This window comes from Hippoglossus hippoglossus, chromosome 7 (assembly GCF_009819705.1).
Source record: "Hippoglossus hippoglossus isolate fHipHip1 chromosome 7, fHipHip1.pri, whole genome shotgun sequence".
Classification (NCBI taxonomy): Eukaryota; Metazoa; Chordata; class Actinopteri; order Pleuronectiformes; family Pleuronectidae; genus Hippoglossus; species Hippoglossus hippoglossus.
In genome coordinates this window covers 27,417,787-27,435,292 of record NC_047157.1, presented here as the reverse complement: position 1 = coordinate 27,435,292, position 17,506 = coordinate 27,417,787, and the positions used below count along the sequence as shown (strand labels likewise).

At 42.0% G+C, this 17,506-nt stretch overlaps 2 protein-coding genes across 5 annotated transcripts in view; both read right to left on the bottom strand.

Moving 5' to 3' along the window:
- The window catches only part of LOC117764219 (6-phosphofructo-2-kinase/fructose-2,6-bisphosphatase-like), a 96,422-nt gene that overhangs the window by 17,411 nt on the left and 61,505 nt on the right, over positions 1-17,506 (bottom strand). The gene's annotated exons all lie outside the window — the stretch shown is intronic.
- Positions 2,998-5,606, bottom strand: LOC117764240 (40S ribosomal protein S21). 4 transcript variants are annotated; one of them, XM_034589864.1, is made up of 6 exons: positions 5,573-5,606; positions 5,050-5,135; positions 4,042-4,105; positions 3,690-3,761; positions 3,259-3,314; positions 2,998-3,053 (listed from the first exon to the last, which is right to left on the bottom strand). In XM_034589864.1, exons 2-6 carry the CDS (start codon positions 5,097-5,099, stop codon positions 3,044-3,046), a joined length of 252 nt encoding a protein of 83 aa, XP_034445755.1. In that variant the 5' UTR covers positions 5,100-5,135; positions 5,573-5,606; the 3' UTR covers positions 2,998-3,043. The 4 variants fall into 4 exon arrangements, with proteins under 4 accessions (XP_034445755.1, XP_034445756.1, XP_034445757.1 ...); XM_034589865.1 differs by having other exon boundaries at positions 5,510-5,595; XM_034589866.1 differs by having other exon boundaries at positions 5,470-5,590.

The window sequence follows — 17,506 nt, the reverse complement described above, 5'->3', positions numbered from 1 at the left end:
TTGGACACAGCCCATACTTAGAGGAGCCGGGGGGGCGGAGCCTGGCCCAGAGCTGGACTACCTGTCAATCACAACACTTGAGTGGATGGGTTTCATTCTGACTCTTTTCATTGGAGGAATCTGTTTCATAGTTCAAGTCAGTGGAAGGTTCCATCTGGTTCATTTGACCTATAGTGGAAGTGAAGCTGGGGGGGGGGGGGTCTGAGGGGGGCGCTGTTTCACAAAATTGAGAAAACAAACTACAACGGCCTGTTTCTATTAAACGAGTCAAAAAAGGGAGCGTTTGAAAACAATACTGCAACAAGGAAAATTTTAAATAAATTGAAAATTAATTGAACATAATGAATAAAAGCATCATATTCAAAAAAGTTTTCATATAGTTAGAAGAAACAAAATCAATACAAATCAATGGCAATGACACTTTGGTCCCGGTTTGTCTGTATTTGATCCTTGAATAGAAATATTATGTTTCGATATTTATATAATATTCATATATTACATTGGAAAGATGAAAACCTCGTTTCCTGTACAACACTGCCCTCTGCTGGTTAGAATAAGATACAGCGAGGATGGGCTCCTGATTAAATTTGGCTTTAACATATTTCACAAACATCAACTCTGATCTAAACAGCAGTTTGAAACGATGCAGAGGATTTACACACAGATCAATATTCACTGAGCAGGTTTTATTGACTGTCCTGACTTTTATCACAATCCTTGAACTTGCTCATCTTTTTAATTACTGCATTTAATAAATTGAACCTGATATAAACAAAGAAACCAGGAAATACCACAGAATCATGAATTTGTTTCTCATAACATTTTCCAGTTCTCACATTTTGATGTTAAAGTTCATGATGATGATCTTCGACTGTTCCTCCAACTTCTCTGAGCAGATTAAGATTAAAACTCTTCCAGGTTTTATTCCAGACTTGATTCTCAGCTCAATAAAATAAAAACGTCTTCAGTTCCAAATCCATCTCTCTGGTTTTAACTTGTCACGTCCATTGATCTCTTCAGAGTAGAAAATAAAATTTAAGAGACCTTTGATGTTTATCGCTCCAGATACTGTCTTACATTTAATGTGAGACACGATTCACAACTTCTACCAAATTAAAAGTCTGCAGATTAATTGTCGGACACTCGGGAGATGGAAGACATTTCATTTCTTTTGTTGCAACAACTTTAACTTTCCTCGTTAAATTTTATGTTCATTACATTTTCATGAGTCACTGAGAAGCTCTGATCAGACTCTTGTTACTGAAGATGAAGTTTTCATGTTTCAGTTCCTCATGAGAACAAGTTCATGAGATTTATTTTCACCAGTTATTTCAAAAATAACAAAAAAAAACATTGATCTTTTATTGCCTTAATTACTGATAGAAGGCGTCTGGACCAACATTGTGACTCGTCTCCTGTTCCTTGTTCTGTTTCCTGTGATGAAGATGAGATGATCCACCTCATCTGTTTCCTGTGATGAAGATGAGATGATCCACCTCATGTTTCCTGTGATGCAGATGAGATGATCCACCTCATCCGTTTCCTGTGAAGATGAGATGATCCAGCTCATCTGTTTCCTGTGATGCAGATGAGATGATCCACCTCATCTGTTTCCTGTGAAGATGAGATGATCCAGCTCATCTGTTTCCTGTGATGAAGATGACATGATCCAGCTCATCTGTTTCCTGTGATGAAGATGAGATGATCCACCTCATCTGTTTCCTGTGATGAAGATGAGATGATCCAGCTCATCCGTTTCCTGTGATGAAGATGAGATGATCCAGCTCATCCGTTTCCTGTGATGAAGATGAGATGATCCAGCTCATCCGTTTCCTGTGATGAAGATGAGATGATCCAGCTCATGTTTCCTGTGATGAAGATGAGATGATCCAGCTCATCTGTTTCCTGTGATGAAGATGAGATGATCCACCTCATTCGTTTCCTGTGATGAAGATGAGATGATCCAGCTCATCCGTTTCCTGTGATGAAGATGAGATGATCCACCTCATCCGTTTCCTGTGATGAAGATGACATGATCCACCTCATCTGTTTCCTGTGATGAAGATGAGATGATCCACCTCATGTTTCCTGTGATGAAGATGACATGATCCACCTCATCCGTTTCCTGTGATGAAGATGAGATGATCCAGCTCATCTGTTTCCTGTGATGAAGATGAGATGATCCAGCTCATGTTTCCTGTGATGAAGATGAGATGATCCAGCTCATCTGTTTCCTGTGAAGATGAGATGATCCAGCTCATGTTTCCTGTGATGAAGATGACATGATCCACCTCATCTGTTTCCTGTGATGAAGATGAGATGATCCCGCTCATCTGTTTCCTGTGATGAAGATGAGATGATCCCGCTCATCTGTTTCCTGTGATGAAGAAGAGATGATCCAGCTCATCTGTTTCCTGTGAAGATGAGATGATCCACCTCATCTGTTTCCTGTGATGAAGATGACATGATCCAGCTCATCTGTTTCCTGTGATGAAGATGAGATGATCCACCTCATCTGTTTCCTGTGATGAAGATGAGATGATCCCGCTCATCTGTTTCCTGTGATGAAGATGAGATGATCCCGCTCAAGGGGCTTTTCCCAGGAGACGTTTGTGAGAAAGTCAACTGGAGCCTCTTCTGCGACAGGTTGGGTTGTTGAGCTGTGATTTGGGTAAACTGACAGAACCGCCCTGTGTCGTTTACCACGGTAGTGAATGGAAACATTTTCTATTTCATCTAAGGTCGTTTTTCACAGTGAAAGGATTAATAATCCCACCTGTCAAGTCACATTAATAAAGTTCTTTCTGGTACCTTAATAAACACGTTCAGAAACACCTGTTTATCGAATGGCTGCTTAACTTTTGTTTTTACCTTTTTATTCCACCGAGGCTCCACAGAACAGAACTACTACCTCAAACCTCAGTAGTAAACTTTAACTTTTACCGACCCGTTACACGTGAGCGCTTTAGAAACGACAATGGCAACAACAACATTTTTTTCCACCATTTTATTTATCAAAGTTCTGACAGTTCCAGTGTCGCACTCAGAAGTTCCTGAAAAGGGACGAGAAAAAGGGTTTTAGAAGCCACATCAAAGAACGAAGGTTTGAAGATTCACAGGAAGTAAAAATACCAACTTTGACACTGGAGGAACATTAAGCACAATCCTTATTCGTACATTCTTTATATATATTGATATACACCCACACAATCCTCTCCAGGTAAATAGCTGTAGGTGTGAATCTTAACAGGTTCTTACTTTGCGACAATGGTGTCCTCCTTTGCCAGCCTCAGGATGGAGTCATCAGACTCCCCCTGCAGGAGGAAAGCGTCCATGTTAACTCCAGTACAATCTTAATATCTAGATTGGAGCTTCAGCACCTGTTACACTTTTTTACATCCAAACAACAAATGACTAGAAACGGGACAAAAAGACCGAACCTGAATCAGTGTCACCGATAAACAGCTTCCCTACACATCTACAAAATGAATCCTGCAATTTAAAATCAATTGAAGCTGAAAAGACTTAAATTATATATTAAAAATTATCCTAATAAAATGACAGGGTCTCAGAATCCACCACCTGTCCTGTTTAAGTTGGTGCACACTCGGCACTATGACACTCGGCACTATGAGACGGGTGTAAGTACCAGGTGTGAACGGGGACGCAGACATTCAACGCTGACTTACCATTCTGCGGATGGCGCCACAGATGGCGTAGGTCTTGAACTGACCGTTGAAACGACCAGTCACCTTGTCGACCTGCAGAACACAGAGCACACTGGGTCAGAACCACGACGACAAAACAGGAGAAACAGAACAGAAACAGTTACAAGTTTTCGTAGTTAACGACCCACAAACTTTAAACCATCGCGGATACAAACAGTTTGTGTTACAGCGTCACACAATAAGTGTGAGTCTGTAATTTACTCCTGAAAAAACTAAAACTAACATTGACAAATGGACTGAAACATTTAATATGACTGAGACACAAGGACTCAAACAAATCCAGTGTCTGAAAACATGAATTTTGTTATTTTACCTCAGCAACGTTCATCTGGATGGAGGCATGGTCCTTGGCTCCGATTATTCTGTTGCTAGCAGAGCTGCAATACAAGTGTATGAAATCTATAAATACTGTCAAAGTTCATCATTATCAAACCTTCACGACAAACAAATGTCATTGAGATTTGATAAGCTACAGTTTGAACATAAACTTTATTACAAATACGAACAAATACAACTAGAAGAATCAAAAGTTGTTCAAACCAAATCTTAACGTTTACTGAATTGTTAATTCAGTAAAAAAGGTCACACCAAAAAAAAGTTGATACGCTTGTGAAACGCTCATTACGGCAATTTTCTAATTTCTCTTTCACCGACCAACCAGATCACCACCTGAAGGTTTCACCCGTTCACTTAAAGATCAGGAAACCTGGAGTTTCTGTCAACTGATGAATTCACTCAAGAAAGAAATCCACACATTTAGAAACTTAACATACGGCACAATTTAACCATTTCAGTAGAAACCATAACAGGTAGAAATATGGACACGTATAAAGACACATGAACAGTTTGAATGATTGTGTAAGAAAGGCAGGAAATTAAAGAAGAGAAATATTGAAAGATAACATTTCCCTGAAGAGCGAAGCAGCCATTTTCTAATTGATTGAGAATATAAGAGACTTTAAAGTGTGTTTGAAGTAACTTTAATTAGTGAAAGGCCTTTGAAGCACTAAGGGACCAGGTCCCTGAACACACAGCGGAGTTTCTCAACGTACAGATTCACTGTATTGGTCCAAACCTCCGGCTCCTTCAGATCAGATCTTTATTCAGATCAGATCTTTATTCTCTTCCAGAAACGTGTTGTTCTGTTCATCACTTGTGTTTATCACCGTCTTCCTCACTCGGATTTCTATGTTTTAACACAAGTCTTGAAATGTGCTGAGGATCCACATGTGCAGTAATGGTCCCCCCCCACCCCACATGAATCTACCTGTGAACCTCACACTGTGGTCAACCCGCTCGGACCCTGGACCGGGACACTCACCATTTGCGGGGGACGTACAAGTCCACGAATTCTCCAGCGTCGTTCTGCATGATGAGACAGGTTGTACCGCTGGTCACCAAAGAAAGCTGCAACACAGGGAATCAAACCTCGGTCAGGACCACGTCTGAGGCTAGCTAGCTAACGGCACCATGCTAACACACGAGCTAACGGCACCATGCTAACACACGCGCTAACGGCACCATGCTAACACACGAGCTAACACGCGATGAAACGTCCACGGCCGCGTTTTCTGGTTAAAATGAAGCGAAAACCGACGCAACGCAAACGACGAGCTACACGCGACTGTTAGCAGGTTAGCATCGGTTAGCATGAGGGGCTCGCATCGTGGCCGCTCACACACACACGACAAACTGCTGATATTTACACAGATTTTCAGCGGTAAACCCCGAGGACACGCACCCCCCACAGCCGCAGCGTCACGTGCAGCCCAGATACTCACTGGGAAACCGAGAGAAACCAGCAAATCACACGTTTCAAGACCAGAGCTCGAGGGGAAACTCACCGAGTCCGACTAATGGCTGACAGGAAAGAGAGAGGAGTTGACCCGGAAGTGAACATATCTGTGTCTCCATGCCCTGAATATGTCGCCACCTGCTGGATGGTGACTTTAAATGTAAATATATATATATATATATATATATTATTACTTTTATATATATATTGTATTTATTATTACATATGTTTGTGTTCTTTATATTAAATACAGAGCACATGTAAACAACATATTTAAAGGTGGGGGTAAGGGGCAATGGTTAGGGTTTACCCTTTTTTATTTTTGTATTTCTCCTTTCTTGTTCATTTATTTATTCATGATCTAGTCTTTCTTCCATTTGATTTTCTTAATGTATAATTTATATGTGGCAGATTGTGACAATCCTATCCTTCTGTTTTAACACTGTATGTTGACAGTCGAAAATAAAGTTTGTTGTAAAAAATCCACTGTCCATCGTCCTCAGTGTCTCTGAGCTTTCATCTGACTCGTTCACTTCACAGAGAAAACTGACTTCATTTTGAATAAATCCAAACACACTGGATCTGCTCAGGACGTTTAATGACTGCTGTGTGAGATCAAACTCTGCAAATCAATGAGAAGCATTTTATCTTTCAATCACTCCCAGAGGAGTCACTCCCAGAGGAATCCCTTCTAGAGGGATCACAGCCAGAGGACTCACTCCCAGAGGAATCACTCCCAGGGGGATCACAGCCAGAGGAATCACTCCCAGAGGACTCACTCCCAGAGGGATCCCAGCCAGAGGAATCACTCCCAGAGGAATCACTCCCAGGGGGATCACAGCCAGAGGAATCCCTTCTAGAGGGATCACAGCCAGAGGACTCACTCCCAGAGGACTCCCTCCCAGAGGACTGCCTCCCAGAGGACCCACTCCCAGAGGACTCCCTCCCAGAGGACCCACTCCCAGAGGACTGCCTCCCAGAGGTCTCCCTCCCAGAGGTCTCCCTCCCAGAGGACTCCCTCCCAGAGGACTGCCTCCCAGAGGACCCACTCCCAGAGGACTCCCTCCCAGAGGAATCACTCCCAGAGGACTCACTCCCAGAGGACTGCCTCCCAGAGGTCTCCCTCCCAGAGGACTGCCTCCCAGAGGACTCCCTGAGGGATCACAGCCAGAGGGATCCCTTCTAGAGGGATCACAGCCAGAGGACTCACTCCCAGAGGACTCCCTCCCAGAGGGATCCCAGCCAGAGGAATCCCTTCTAGAGGGATCACAGCCAGAGGACTCCCTGAGGGATCACAGCCAGAGGAATCCCTTCTAGAGGGATCACAGCCAGAGGACTCACTCCCAGAGGACTCCCTCCCAGAGGGATCCCAGCCAGAGGACTGCCTCCCAGAGGACTCCCTCCCAGAGGACTGCCTCCCAGAGGACCCACTCCCAGAGGACTCCCTCCCAGAGGACCCACTCCCAGAGGACTGCCTCCCAGAGGTCTCCCTCCCAGAGGTCTCCCTCCCAGAGGACTCCCTCCCAGAGGACTGCCTCCCAGAGGACCCACTCCCAGAGGACTCCCTCCCAGAGGAATCACTCCCAGAGGACTCACTCCCAGAGGACTGCCTCCCAGAGGTCTCCCTCCCAGAGGACTGCCTCCCAGAGGACTGCCTCCCAGAGGACTCCCTCCCAGAGGACTGCCTCCCAGAGGACTCCCTGAGGGATCACAGCCAGAGGGATCACAGCCAGAGGAATCACAGCCAGAGGGATCACAGCCAGAGGAATCACAGCCAGAGGAATCACAGCCAGAGGACCCACTCCCAGAGGACTCACTCCCAGAGGACTCACTCCCAGAGGAATCACCGCCAGAGGTGTGGCGGGGGATGCCCCTGGTAGTGACATCACCACACCTGACAGCTTCCTGTGAACTGACCCACGTACAGGGCTCTTCCTCCAACACTGATAACAGACGTGTGCTAACTGGTCTGTTTCACTTGGTTTCACAGCCGCTCTCGGCCTCTTGCTGTGGAGACCAAACTGGATGAACGTGAAATGAATGAATGGTGAAGCAACAGCAGCCGGAGAGGACGAGTGTGTCCACAGCAAACAGGGACTCTGTGGACAGAGCTGCTCTCAGTCACTTTTAGCCGTTTGATCCTGTTTACATGAAATATCATGAGGATTCATATATTGTTGATCAGTTAATGCTTTATTACTTCAACACCACAGCGTAATTCATCAGGATGATTGTAAATGTGCAGAAATGAATGTGTCTGAACACTAGAGGATAAAAGATATACACAGTTTGAAATTCAAAGTTGTCTCTTAATGATTTCACCTAAACACTGGAACACAGGAGTTTATAAGTTCAATTCGCTGCAGAATTTAATGTTCTTTTTAAGTTTTTAGTCGTCTTTGATTTATGCAGGACTTTAAGACAATTTAAATGTGTGACCTGACCCGATGTCCACTGGTGCTTCTTCTCCAGCTCCTGTGCTCCTCCAGAGAAGATGGAGCAGCTTGTTGTTGGACCTGTTCCTCAGCTGTCTCTTATGAGCCTTTTACAGATATGTAAGTATCAGTGTTGATGTTGGAAGATGTAAAACTATGCACATTTATGTTTTGAATTCAAGTTTAAAAAAAAGTATATTTTCTTGATTCAAATTCTGTTTATTTGGTTTGCTTTATAGTTTTTAACAAGTTAATAGTTTATGATTAAATGAATCGATAATGATGTTTTGATAACGATATCCTGGGAATCGTTGAATCCTTTTGAAACACCAGCATTAGGATTCTTTTACTCCTTTAGTGGGTTTCAGTTAAGTCCCACTAACAATATACATGGAGGAGAAATTCAGCTGCAGGTCGGTGACGTCCAGTTGCTGAGGTGGACGTCCAGTTATATGGCTCCTGTGACGTTTTGACCTTAACACTGAATTCTCTGTCAGAGAGAGAGTGTGTCCGTCCTAACGTCAGCAACAACCGGCTCAGTCGTGTCGAGGGAGACGTCATCAGACTGGGACATACAAGTGAACTGTGTTTACACTGCATCCATCATACGAGGGTCAGGTGGGAGAAGAGAGAAGAAGCTGGGCCCTGGGATTCAAGTGACGAGTTCAGTTTGGATCAGTCTCTCTCTCAACAACCTGGATCCTGTTATAAACAGCTTTTACAAATGTCTCTCTCCAGCACGAGACACACATTCAAAATGTCTCGGCAGGAGGATGTTTTTAGTTTGACTCTTTGTTAGTGTAATATTGCAAATTTCCCCACTGTGGGATTAATAAAGGATTATTTATCTTATCTAATCTTAATTATAAGGAAATTTCAAAATTATAGAAAAATATGACTGGAATAAAAACTAATATATACAGTGTAATAACAAGAAGGAATACGTGCATTGTGAGACTATTTTCAGTGAATGGATTTCAGTCTGAAGTTTAAATCAAACGTTGGTATATGTGTGTGTTCCTGTTCTGAAGCATCCTCGCATCAGGCCGTCATGAAGGAGCACCAGGAGCACACGCAGAGCTCGTGCACGTGAAGCAGCTTCCTCTCAGTGGAACCAGTGGAACCAGGGACTTCCTCTGGTCTCAGCTGCTCTGAGATCAGCTGCTCAGCTGAGGTCAGAAGCTGCTGCTGGTTTGTACCGAGCTTCAGTTTCTGTGTCCGCCTCCAGTCAGACATGCTCTCACTTTTTGTTTTAATATTTCGTCAACTAAAATATGCGTCACATCAGGGGCGGCTCCGGGCAGAGGCGAGGGGGCGGATTCATCATGACGTGATACCTACGTTACCCAGCAGTATCGTCCTCTAGCCCCGGGGACACCGCGGAGGCAGAATTGCACATCATCACTGTTAATGTTTGTCGACATGTTGGCTGCTCCAACATTGCCACATTCCCTTTTCACTGCAGGGGGCTGATCTGGAGTTTCGGACCTCCAGCCTCACGAAGCTTACCATGGATACATCCAAAAAAGAAAAGTCTGGGAGGGAAATAGAGTTTAATTCTGCGTGGACAGATTCATTTGCTTTCACTGCCCATGATGCTGGCCTACCTGGATGCTTGATATGTGGCGAGGAATTAGCAAACAACTACAAATGTAATGTTGAAAGACATTTCCAGAACAAGCACACAGCTGGAGATGAGCCAAAAAGCATAGTTCTGTGTTTATTTATTTAATTTATTTCAAAGTAGGCCTACACATGTACTTTGTTCTCCTCTTCATAAGAGTTTGGTGATTTCCTTTGTTGTAACAGGTAAAAATAGCAATAAAATGTTTTGCAAAACAGTTTTCTTTATTGTCGTTCTATCATTTCATAAATGCAACAAACTATAGTTTATATATATAAAGTATAACTATATATACAACTTTATAATCTGTGTTATCAAATATGTTTTGCGGCTCCAGACAAATTTAATTTGGGGAGGAGGGGCCAAAATGTCTCTTTTGATAGTAAAGGCTTCCGACCCCTCACTAAGGTAGAAGTACAAACATTTGTGTGTGTGTGTGCGACAAATAAGTAAACCACAAAAGCACTCAATCAATATGTCACTTTTTATTTTCAATAATCAATGGATTGTTTTGTCAATACAATTTCAGAACGCAGTGAAAATGTTTGAACAAATTAACAAATTCAACTGACTTTAAAAACATTTGACGACCATAAAAAAGTTCACGTCTGAGAAACTGGTTCCAGCGAAGTTTTTGCCTTTAGCAAAAAGATTTATTACTTAGACAGTTATCACCATTTTTAATTGCATGTCAGTCAACTGATTAATAAACTAATAATTTCCTCTTTAGAGAACTGGTTAGTTTGGTTCTAGGTGATTTTAACGTTCTTACACATAACTAATGTTAAATTAAAAAAGAGGAATAAGTTAAATCAGAATGATTTCACTTACAAATCTAACGAAGCAGACGACAGAAAACTTGCTTCTTTTAGAAGCACATAACACAAAATAAGTAATTTGTATTGAACACAAATATTGTGTTAAACTGTGCAGATTACATCATACATGTAAAGAATGTGAAATATTCACACTCTTATATTTATTGTCCCACAAAATATGTGTCGTATATATATATATATATATATATATACGACACATATATATATATGTATATATATATATACATATATATATATATATGTCGCCCTGAAACGTGTGACACTATTATAAACACAAGTTCCTCACGTTAAAAAAACATGTCACAGTTGATTCATGTCACAGACATGAACGAATATTGAACCTGTCGTCAAGGGTGAAGTTATTACATTTGAACTGTCACCAAAAATAACAAATGCACATCATAAATTAACATTATTGATTTTTACAGTCAAAAGACTTTTTAACTAACTATGTACCTTGATACTACAGATAAAACTACATGTCCCACACCAGAGACTGTCGTCCTGATGTCCTGTGCTCCTCACTTATTGACACATGTGCATCCGACCGCCAACTCGAACGGACACCGGCACAACCAACTATTTTCCCCCTCCCAGACCGTCTCGTAGACCGAAATCTGGAGGCAGATGGGTTTGGCAATCATGCCAATGTCTTTGCAGGGCTTGCACTCAGCATACTGAATGCGTTCCGGGTTTCGATGAATCTTTGAGTCAACTCTGCAAGAAAAGAGAGGAACACATTAATTACCAATGCAGGGGAAGAGTGAGAAATTATTTGACATTTCAATCAAAGTTGTGGCTTTCAGCTCACGTGCACTGAAATCCTGAAATGTTCCTGAAATGTTCCTGAAATGTTCCTGACGTGTTCCTCACATGTTCTGCAGGTTCTGTATGTGTGAACAAATGTCTGAATCTGTGTCTCTGGATATTTTCTGGATCTTCTCCTGCAGCCTCCTAGTAAAACATCTGTAAAATGTCCTCGTGCGTCCATGTGAGAAAACAGCAGGACAATGTCTGGAAGCTTCCCAGTGAGCGAGTGGACGTGTTGATGAGGTTTCTAACTTTAGAATTGATTTTAAAATGTTGTTGTTGACTTTAAAGGCCCGTTTGTTCTCGGCTTGCACCTCAGAACATGTCAGATCAGTCCTGAGGACCAGAGATGACCGGGCCTTTCCTGTGAGAGCGCCCCCTCTCTGTGGAACAATCTTCCTGAGGAGACCAGGCAAACTCCTCCTCCTCTGATCTTATTGTCTATTTTAATCATTTCATAATGTTCTATTCTATCTGGTTTTTACTCTTTTCTCATTCTGAACATGTTTTATATATTCTGTATCTCTGCTTTGTTGCTGTGTGACCTACGAATTGTTTTCCATTGTTTGTCTTAAATTTTTCATTTCTGACTTTTGAAAGATGCTTTTTAATAAAGCTAATTATAAACATCCTTTAAAAGCATGAACGTCTGTGTTGCTGTTTGTTCTGTACACAGTGAGGAGTGGCCGTCTACTCACTTCAGTTCCCAGGGGGCCATGGGGTTGTCCTGCAGCTCCGACACATGTTTGAAATACTGGTGCGTGTAGTTGGCAGGGGCACAGCCCTTCTGACAGGGGATGCTGCGGCACATCATTCCCATCAGAGCCACCAAGAGCTGGAAACACAAATGCAGAGGAAATATTTAAGAGCCAGGGAAAAATTAAAGAATAATTTTGACTGCAAAATTGATTAATAAGCTAAATCTGAGGCTATTCAATCTTAAAAGCAGGTGTGAGAAGACGAATCTTCAAATCTGAAAAGTTTGCACCGTGGTTTTGTTCCCAGATCATTGACAGAGAGCAGAGACGTCACAAAGTGCTTTACAGGGTAAAATAAGCATAAACATGCATACACATAAGAAACACAAAAAGAAACACAATAAGAAACACATAAGAAACACAATAAGAAACACATAAGAAACACATAAGAAACACAATAAGAAACACAATAAGAAACACATAAGAAACACATAAGAAACACAATAAGAAACACATAAGAAACACATAAGAAACACATAAGAAACACATAAGAAACACAATAAGAAACACATAAGAAACACATAAGAAACACAATAAGAAACACATAAGAAACACATAAGAAACACATAAGAAACACAATAAGAAACACAATAAGAAACACATAAGAAACACAATAAGAAACACATAAGAAACACAAAAAGAAACACATAAGAAACACAATAAGAAACACAATAAGAAACACATAAGAAACACAATAAGAAACACAATAAGAAACACAATAAGAAACACATAAGAAACACAAAAAGAAACACATAAGAAACACAATAAGAAACACATAAGAAACACATAAGAAACACAATAAGAAACACATAAGAAACACATAAGAAACACAATAAGAAACACATAAGAAACACAATAAGAAACACAATAAGAAACACAATAAGAACTAATTTTGAGTCTAAACAAACGAGTCTTGAGCTGCTTTTTGAAGGTTTACACAGTGTCCACAGATATTAACACCAAAGGGACAGAGTTTCAAAGTTTAGAAGCCACAACTGCAAAAGCACATCTCCCTTAGTCCTAAGTCTGGATCGGGGGACAACCAGCCAACCCCGACCAGAGGACAGTAGAGACCTGCTGGGGACATAGGGCTGCAGCAGATCTCTAATGTAGGCAGGTGCCCGACCATGCAGAGCTCTATAGGTGATCACAAGAACTTTGAATTGGATTCTGAATCTAATGGGCAGCCAGTGAAGAGCAATCAGCACCGCTGGCACATGAGACCTGATGGAGGACCGGGTCAGGAGTTTAGCAGCACTTGTAAACGATCCAAGAAAGTTTCGCTGAGGCCGGTGAAACGTGAGTTCCAATAATCAAGACGGGACGATACAAAAGCATGAATGAGAAATTCGATAGGCCTGAGATTTGCAATGTTTCTGAGCTGTAAAAAACGAGAGCGAATCAGACGTTGACGTGTTGGTCCAGAGACATTGATGGAACTCACCAGGAGAAGAGGAGCTGTGAGGTTCATGCTGAGCTGGAGAAGTGTCCTGTTCTGTTTTCCTGCAGAGACGGTGAGTGAATGAGTCTGGCTGGGGTTTCCCTCTCTGGCAGAGCTGTTGGTGTCTCCCTCTCGGCCCGTGTTTTTATTCTGCATCACAACAGTGACGACAGAGAATATTTGCAAAACAGGGAAAACAATTGAGTCTGTGCCAAGAATACATCATCGCCCGGCTCTGTGGGTGTGTGTGTGTGTGTGTCACTCATCTCCTTTATTTAACTCTCGTTAACTGTGGGTACAGTTTTGCAATCCGTGCAATGGATTGCAAAACTGTACCCACAGTTAACCACAGGGTGAAAGTGAGCATATCCGTGGGCAAGGAATCCCTTAGTTTCTCCCCCCCGACCCTCAAGGTTAGGAAGGTTTCACAGTTTTGTGCCGACATGTCAACAACGTCAGAGGAATATGTTGATAATATTTCAGTATGATATTTCATATTTTTTGAGGAATTGTTTTTCATATGTGAAAATGCAATCCGGCTCCTATCATGAAAATGTGTTTTTAAATATTAAAAACATGTTGATTGCTGTTTAGGGTAAAGTTAATTTCCTGTTATACAGTCCAATAACCAAACTACATAAAAATATATACATATATAATATATGTAATACAAGTTATTTTCTTGAGGGCTCTGTCAACCTTGTTATTATAGGTCTGACATCACTTCTTTCTAAAAAAGAGAAAAGTTGAAGTGATGTCAGACCTGGGAGTTGGGAGGTTGCATCAAAGCATGGCCCACTTCTTAAGAATCAGGGACAGGTCCTGTCCCACACCAGCTTTCACTATCTGATGGAGTTGTAGTGATACCGTCATCGTGTGTGATTACGCACAAATAAAAGTACTCGCTGATGCTAAAAAAAACTACAAGGGAAAGACTCTCGTGTGCCTGTTGGAACATGAAGAGCGAAAATCCAAGAGCTGAAATTTGATTCCACATATTTGTCACTTCTCAGAAGAAAAGAAACCACACACATGTTTCGTGTTGAGGAGGATTTTGAAATTTTAGAAAAAGTTTCACAGAAACTATAATTTTCTCTTGTGTACAGTGTAAAACACGGTCCTGCTGGTTTGTAACATGCTTGGACACATGTGATCAGACTGAGGTGATTCCAGGGTCTGAATCATGGCGTGGGCCTGTGTTGTGTCTGACCATCAGCAGTGAGAGTTCACACCCTGTGACTCAAAGCAGCGCTCTGTGCTGCTTTCCATACATGTGGGTGTGGAGGAATTCCCTGTCCGCATGCATTAAAATAAAAATGTAATAAAATATTACACAGAATGCACCTCGACACCACAACTCAGCAACAACTGTGGAATATCATTTCCATACCGTGTGTGTGTGGTCAGCTTTTGTTGCCCTGGAGCACTTCCTCCTTCCACTGGTCAGCTCGGTTCGAGTGCAGACGCATGTTTCCCACATCGTTCTGCTTTTATTTTGATGAGATTGTTATACTGTAGTTTATACCACACATATAATGTTGTTAATGTGTCGTCATATCATCACCTCCGTCAAGGAGCTCGTGTTTTGTCTGTTTGTTTGTTAGCATCATGACACAAAAACTCCAGATTTACAGTAAACTTGGTCTTTTCTGCATTTTCGTTGATCTTTTAAACAATTCACGGATTTCGATGAAAAGAAATCAGACATATTCAGAGGGCGTCCATCTATGAGTGTGCGTGATTTGATCCAAATGAGAATCTGGATCTGGTGAATTTAGAAGTGGTTTGATGAGGAGTTAACTCCGTTGGTCTCCTCTCACCGACCGGTCGAGTCCGACGTCGTCCACGTTCAATCTGGTTCTTTCTTCGTTTGGTCTCTCACAGTCGTCGGAGCTGTTTATTGTGGAAACTGTTGGTGTCTCTAGAATTTTAAGGTCTCGACCTTTTATGTAAAGAGTCTTGAGATTATGTATATTATGATTTGGCCTTGTACAAATAGAATAGAATTAAATTGATCTCTACATTCCAGTGAGAAAGGCACTCAAGGTAATTTCTCTGGAGTTTATTTTGAAGACGAAGATATTAGAGAAGGAGCCACAGGCCCAGAGAACAGATTGAAACTTGTCTCTGCAGCCTCCTCTTCGCCAGCTTCAGTTTCTGTCAGATTACGATGAACAAACACTTTAATATCTGTGATGCAAACTCATATGACACAATGAAATACAAGTAAAGCAGACATGTGCATCTGTTGTTTACTTATTGGTTATGTATTTCTAAAACTCGTTTTAACCTTTTGACTCAAATGCATCTGCAGCCTTGTTTTGACCTCAGAGAGCTTTTTAGATTTTGGCTCAATGACAAGAAAAACTTCGACAGCAAAATCAACGCTAGGCCCAATACGTCCAAAGTTTGACTACGATTCTCTTGTCGTCCACATTCACATGTAGGACACCGGAATGACAGTAAACCTGTAACTCTACAGAACAATGATTCTCACGAATGTTCCCCCGATGTTCCCGTTGTGAACGAGTCTGACCCGGACAACCTGCTGCTGCTGCTTCCCATGAGAAACAGAGAAAACGTCCAGGCACGAGACGGAGCTCATGTCTGAAAAGCACTCGTGTCTTCTTCAAACGGTGACATGATCACACTGGTGCGAATAAAGGAGGCAAAATGAAGATGGCGTCAAGTTGTACGAATTTTTATTTCCCGTCATGAACTTGATCGAGCACAAGAGAAGTCTTTCACAAGACGAGGAGACAGAGAGACTTCTCAGAGATGACAGGTGGCGCCTGGTCTCACCTTCATGTCACAGAACAAACAGAAAAAGAAATAAAGCAAAAATAAAAACTTGGTTCAACTTGTGTTTTCATGTTGATAAGAGCTACAAAAAAAATGAGCAATGTTCAAACCCTCTTGAGAACATAAAAAATTATAATACAGAATCACTATAGTACTTGTTTACTCCCCCCCACCCTGACCCCCCCCACGCTCTGCGTTACTCCTGCACCAGAGGGCATCAAACATGAACAAATATCCAGAACTGTACAGACACGAGTCGTCACGGAAACCAGAACTTACATCTACAACCCCAATCTGCGCCACCTTCCAAATTAAAAGCCCGTTTATATTTTGTGCTTCAGGTCGACTTTACATCCGTGACCCGACTTTTATTTTGAAATCTATGGTGTGTATAGTGAGTAATGAGCTAAAAGGTTGGCTCACGACATACAGCTCATCAATAATCAATACGTATCTGTCAGATGGAGATTGAGGTTTTATGCAGACTTCAAGAAACTTTCCGTTCTCTCCAAACTGTGTGTGTGTGTGTGTGTGTGTGTGTGTGTGTGTGTGTGTGTGTGTGTGTGTGTGTGTGTGTGTGTGTGTGATCATACATTCTCTGGTTCAGGTGATAATGGAGCGTGGATTGAAACTAAAACACCAACTTCCTCGTCCCAGTGCTGTTACACACATCCTGCCACAGGCGACTTCACAGCGGACATTTTATTATCGTCCGATTTGTCAATTGAAATCTCGACCTTCAATCGTCTTGAGCGGTTTCATGGACGAGCGCCGCTTCCATGTGTAGCCAGATTTCAGCTGGCAGCCAAACATGCATCATTAAAGTGGTGAGAGGAAACCCTTCGACAGGAGGACTTACTGGTTTCTGATGAATGTCGGCTTCTGTTGACAGAATAAGGCTCATTTGCATCAGATGCTGTCACCGGTCGTTTATTGTGTCGACTCGACTGTTTTCTTCCTTCCTTTCTGTTCAGCAACTTTTTGGTTTTTTTTATAAGAAATCTTAGAAATCTGTGACCCCAGCGAGAGAGGAGAGTAGAACCGAGTGCCCGAGTTCTCCGTCCTGGTGCTTTTACCTCCACAACACACCCTCTCCTGTTTTGGTTGTTGCACGAGTTTCACGGCAAAATACAAAAATGTCAAATTTTCCAAAAACAGAAGAAGCTGAGTTTCACGTCTGAGGGAATAATCTCATTCTCAGACGTTTGTTTGTTTGTGGAAACAGAGACGGGACAATGTGACTGACTTTTGAGAAGTGAATGTTGGAGAAGGAT

Coding starts and splice junctions, on each gene's coding strand:
- LOC117764240 (XM_034589864.1), bottom strand. CDS start 5,099: ATGCAGAACGACGCTGGAGAATTCGTGGACTTGTACGTCCCCCGCAAA. Junction 4,106..5,049: donor TTGTACGTCCCCCGCAAATG/GTGAGTGTCCCG, acceptor CTTGTATTGCAG/CTCTGCTAGCAACAGAATAA. Junction 3,762..4,041: donor TCCAGATGAACGTTGCTGAG/GTAAAATAACAA, acceptor TGTGTTCTGCAG/GTCGACAAGGTGACTGGTCG.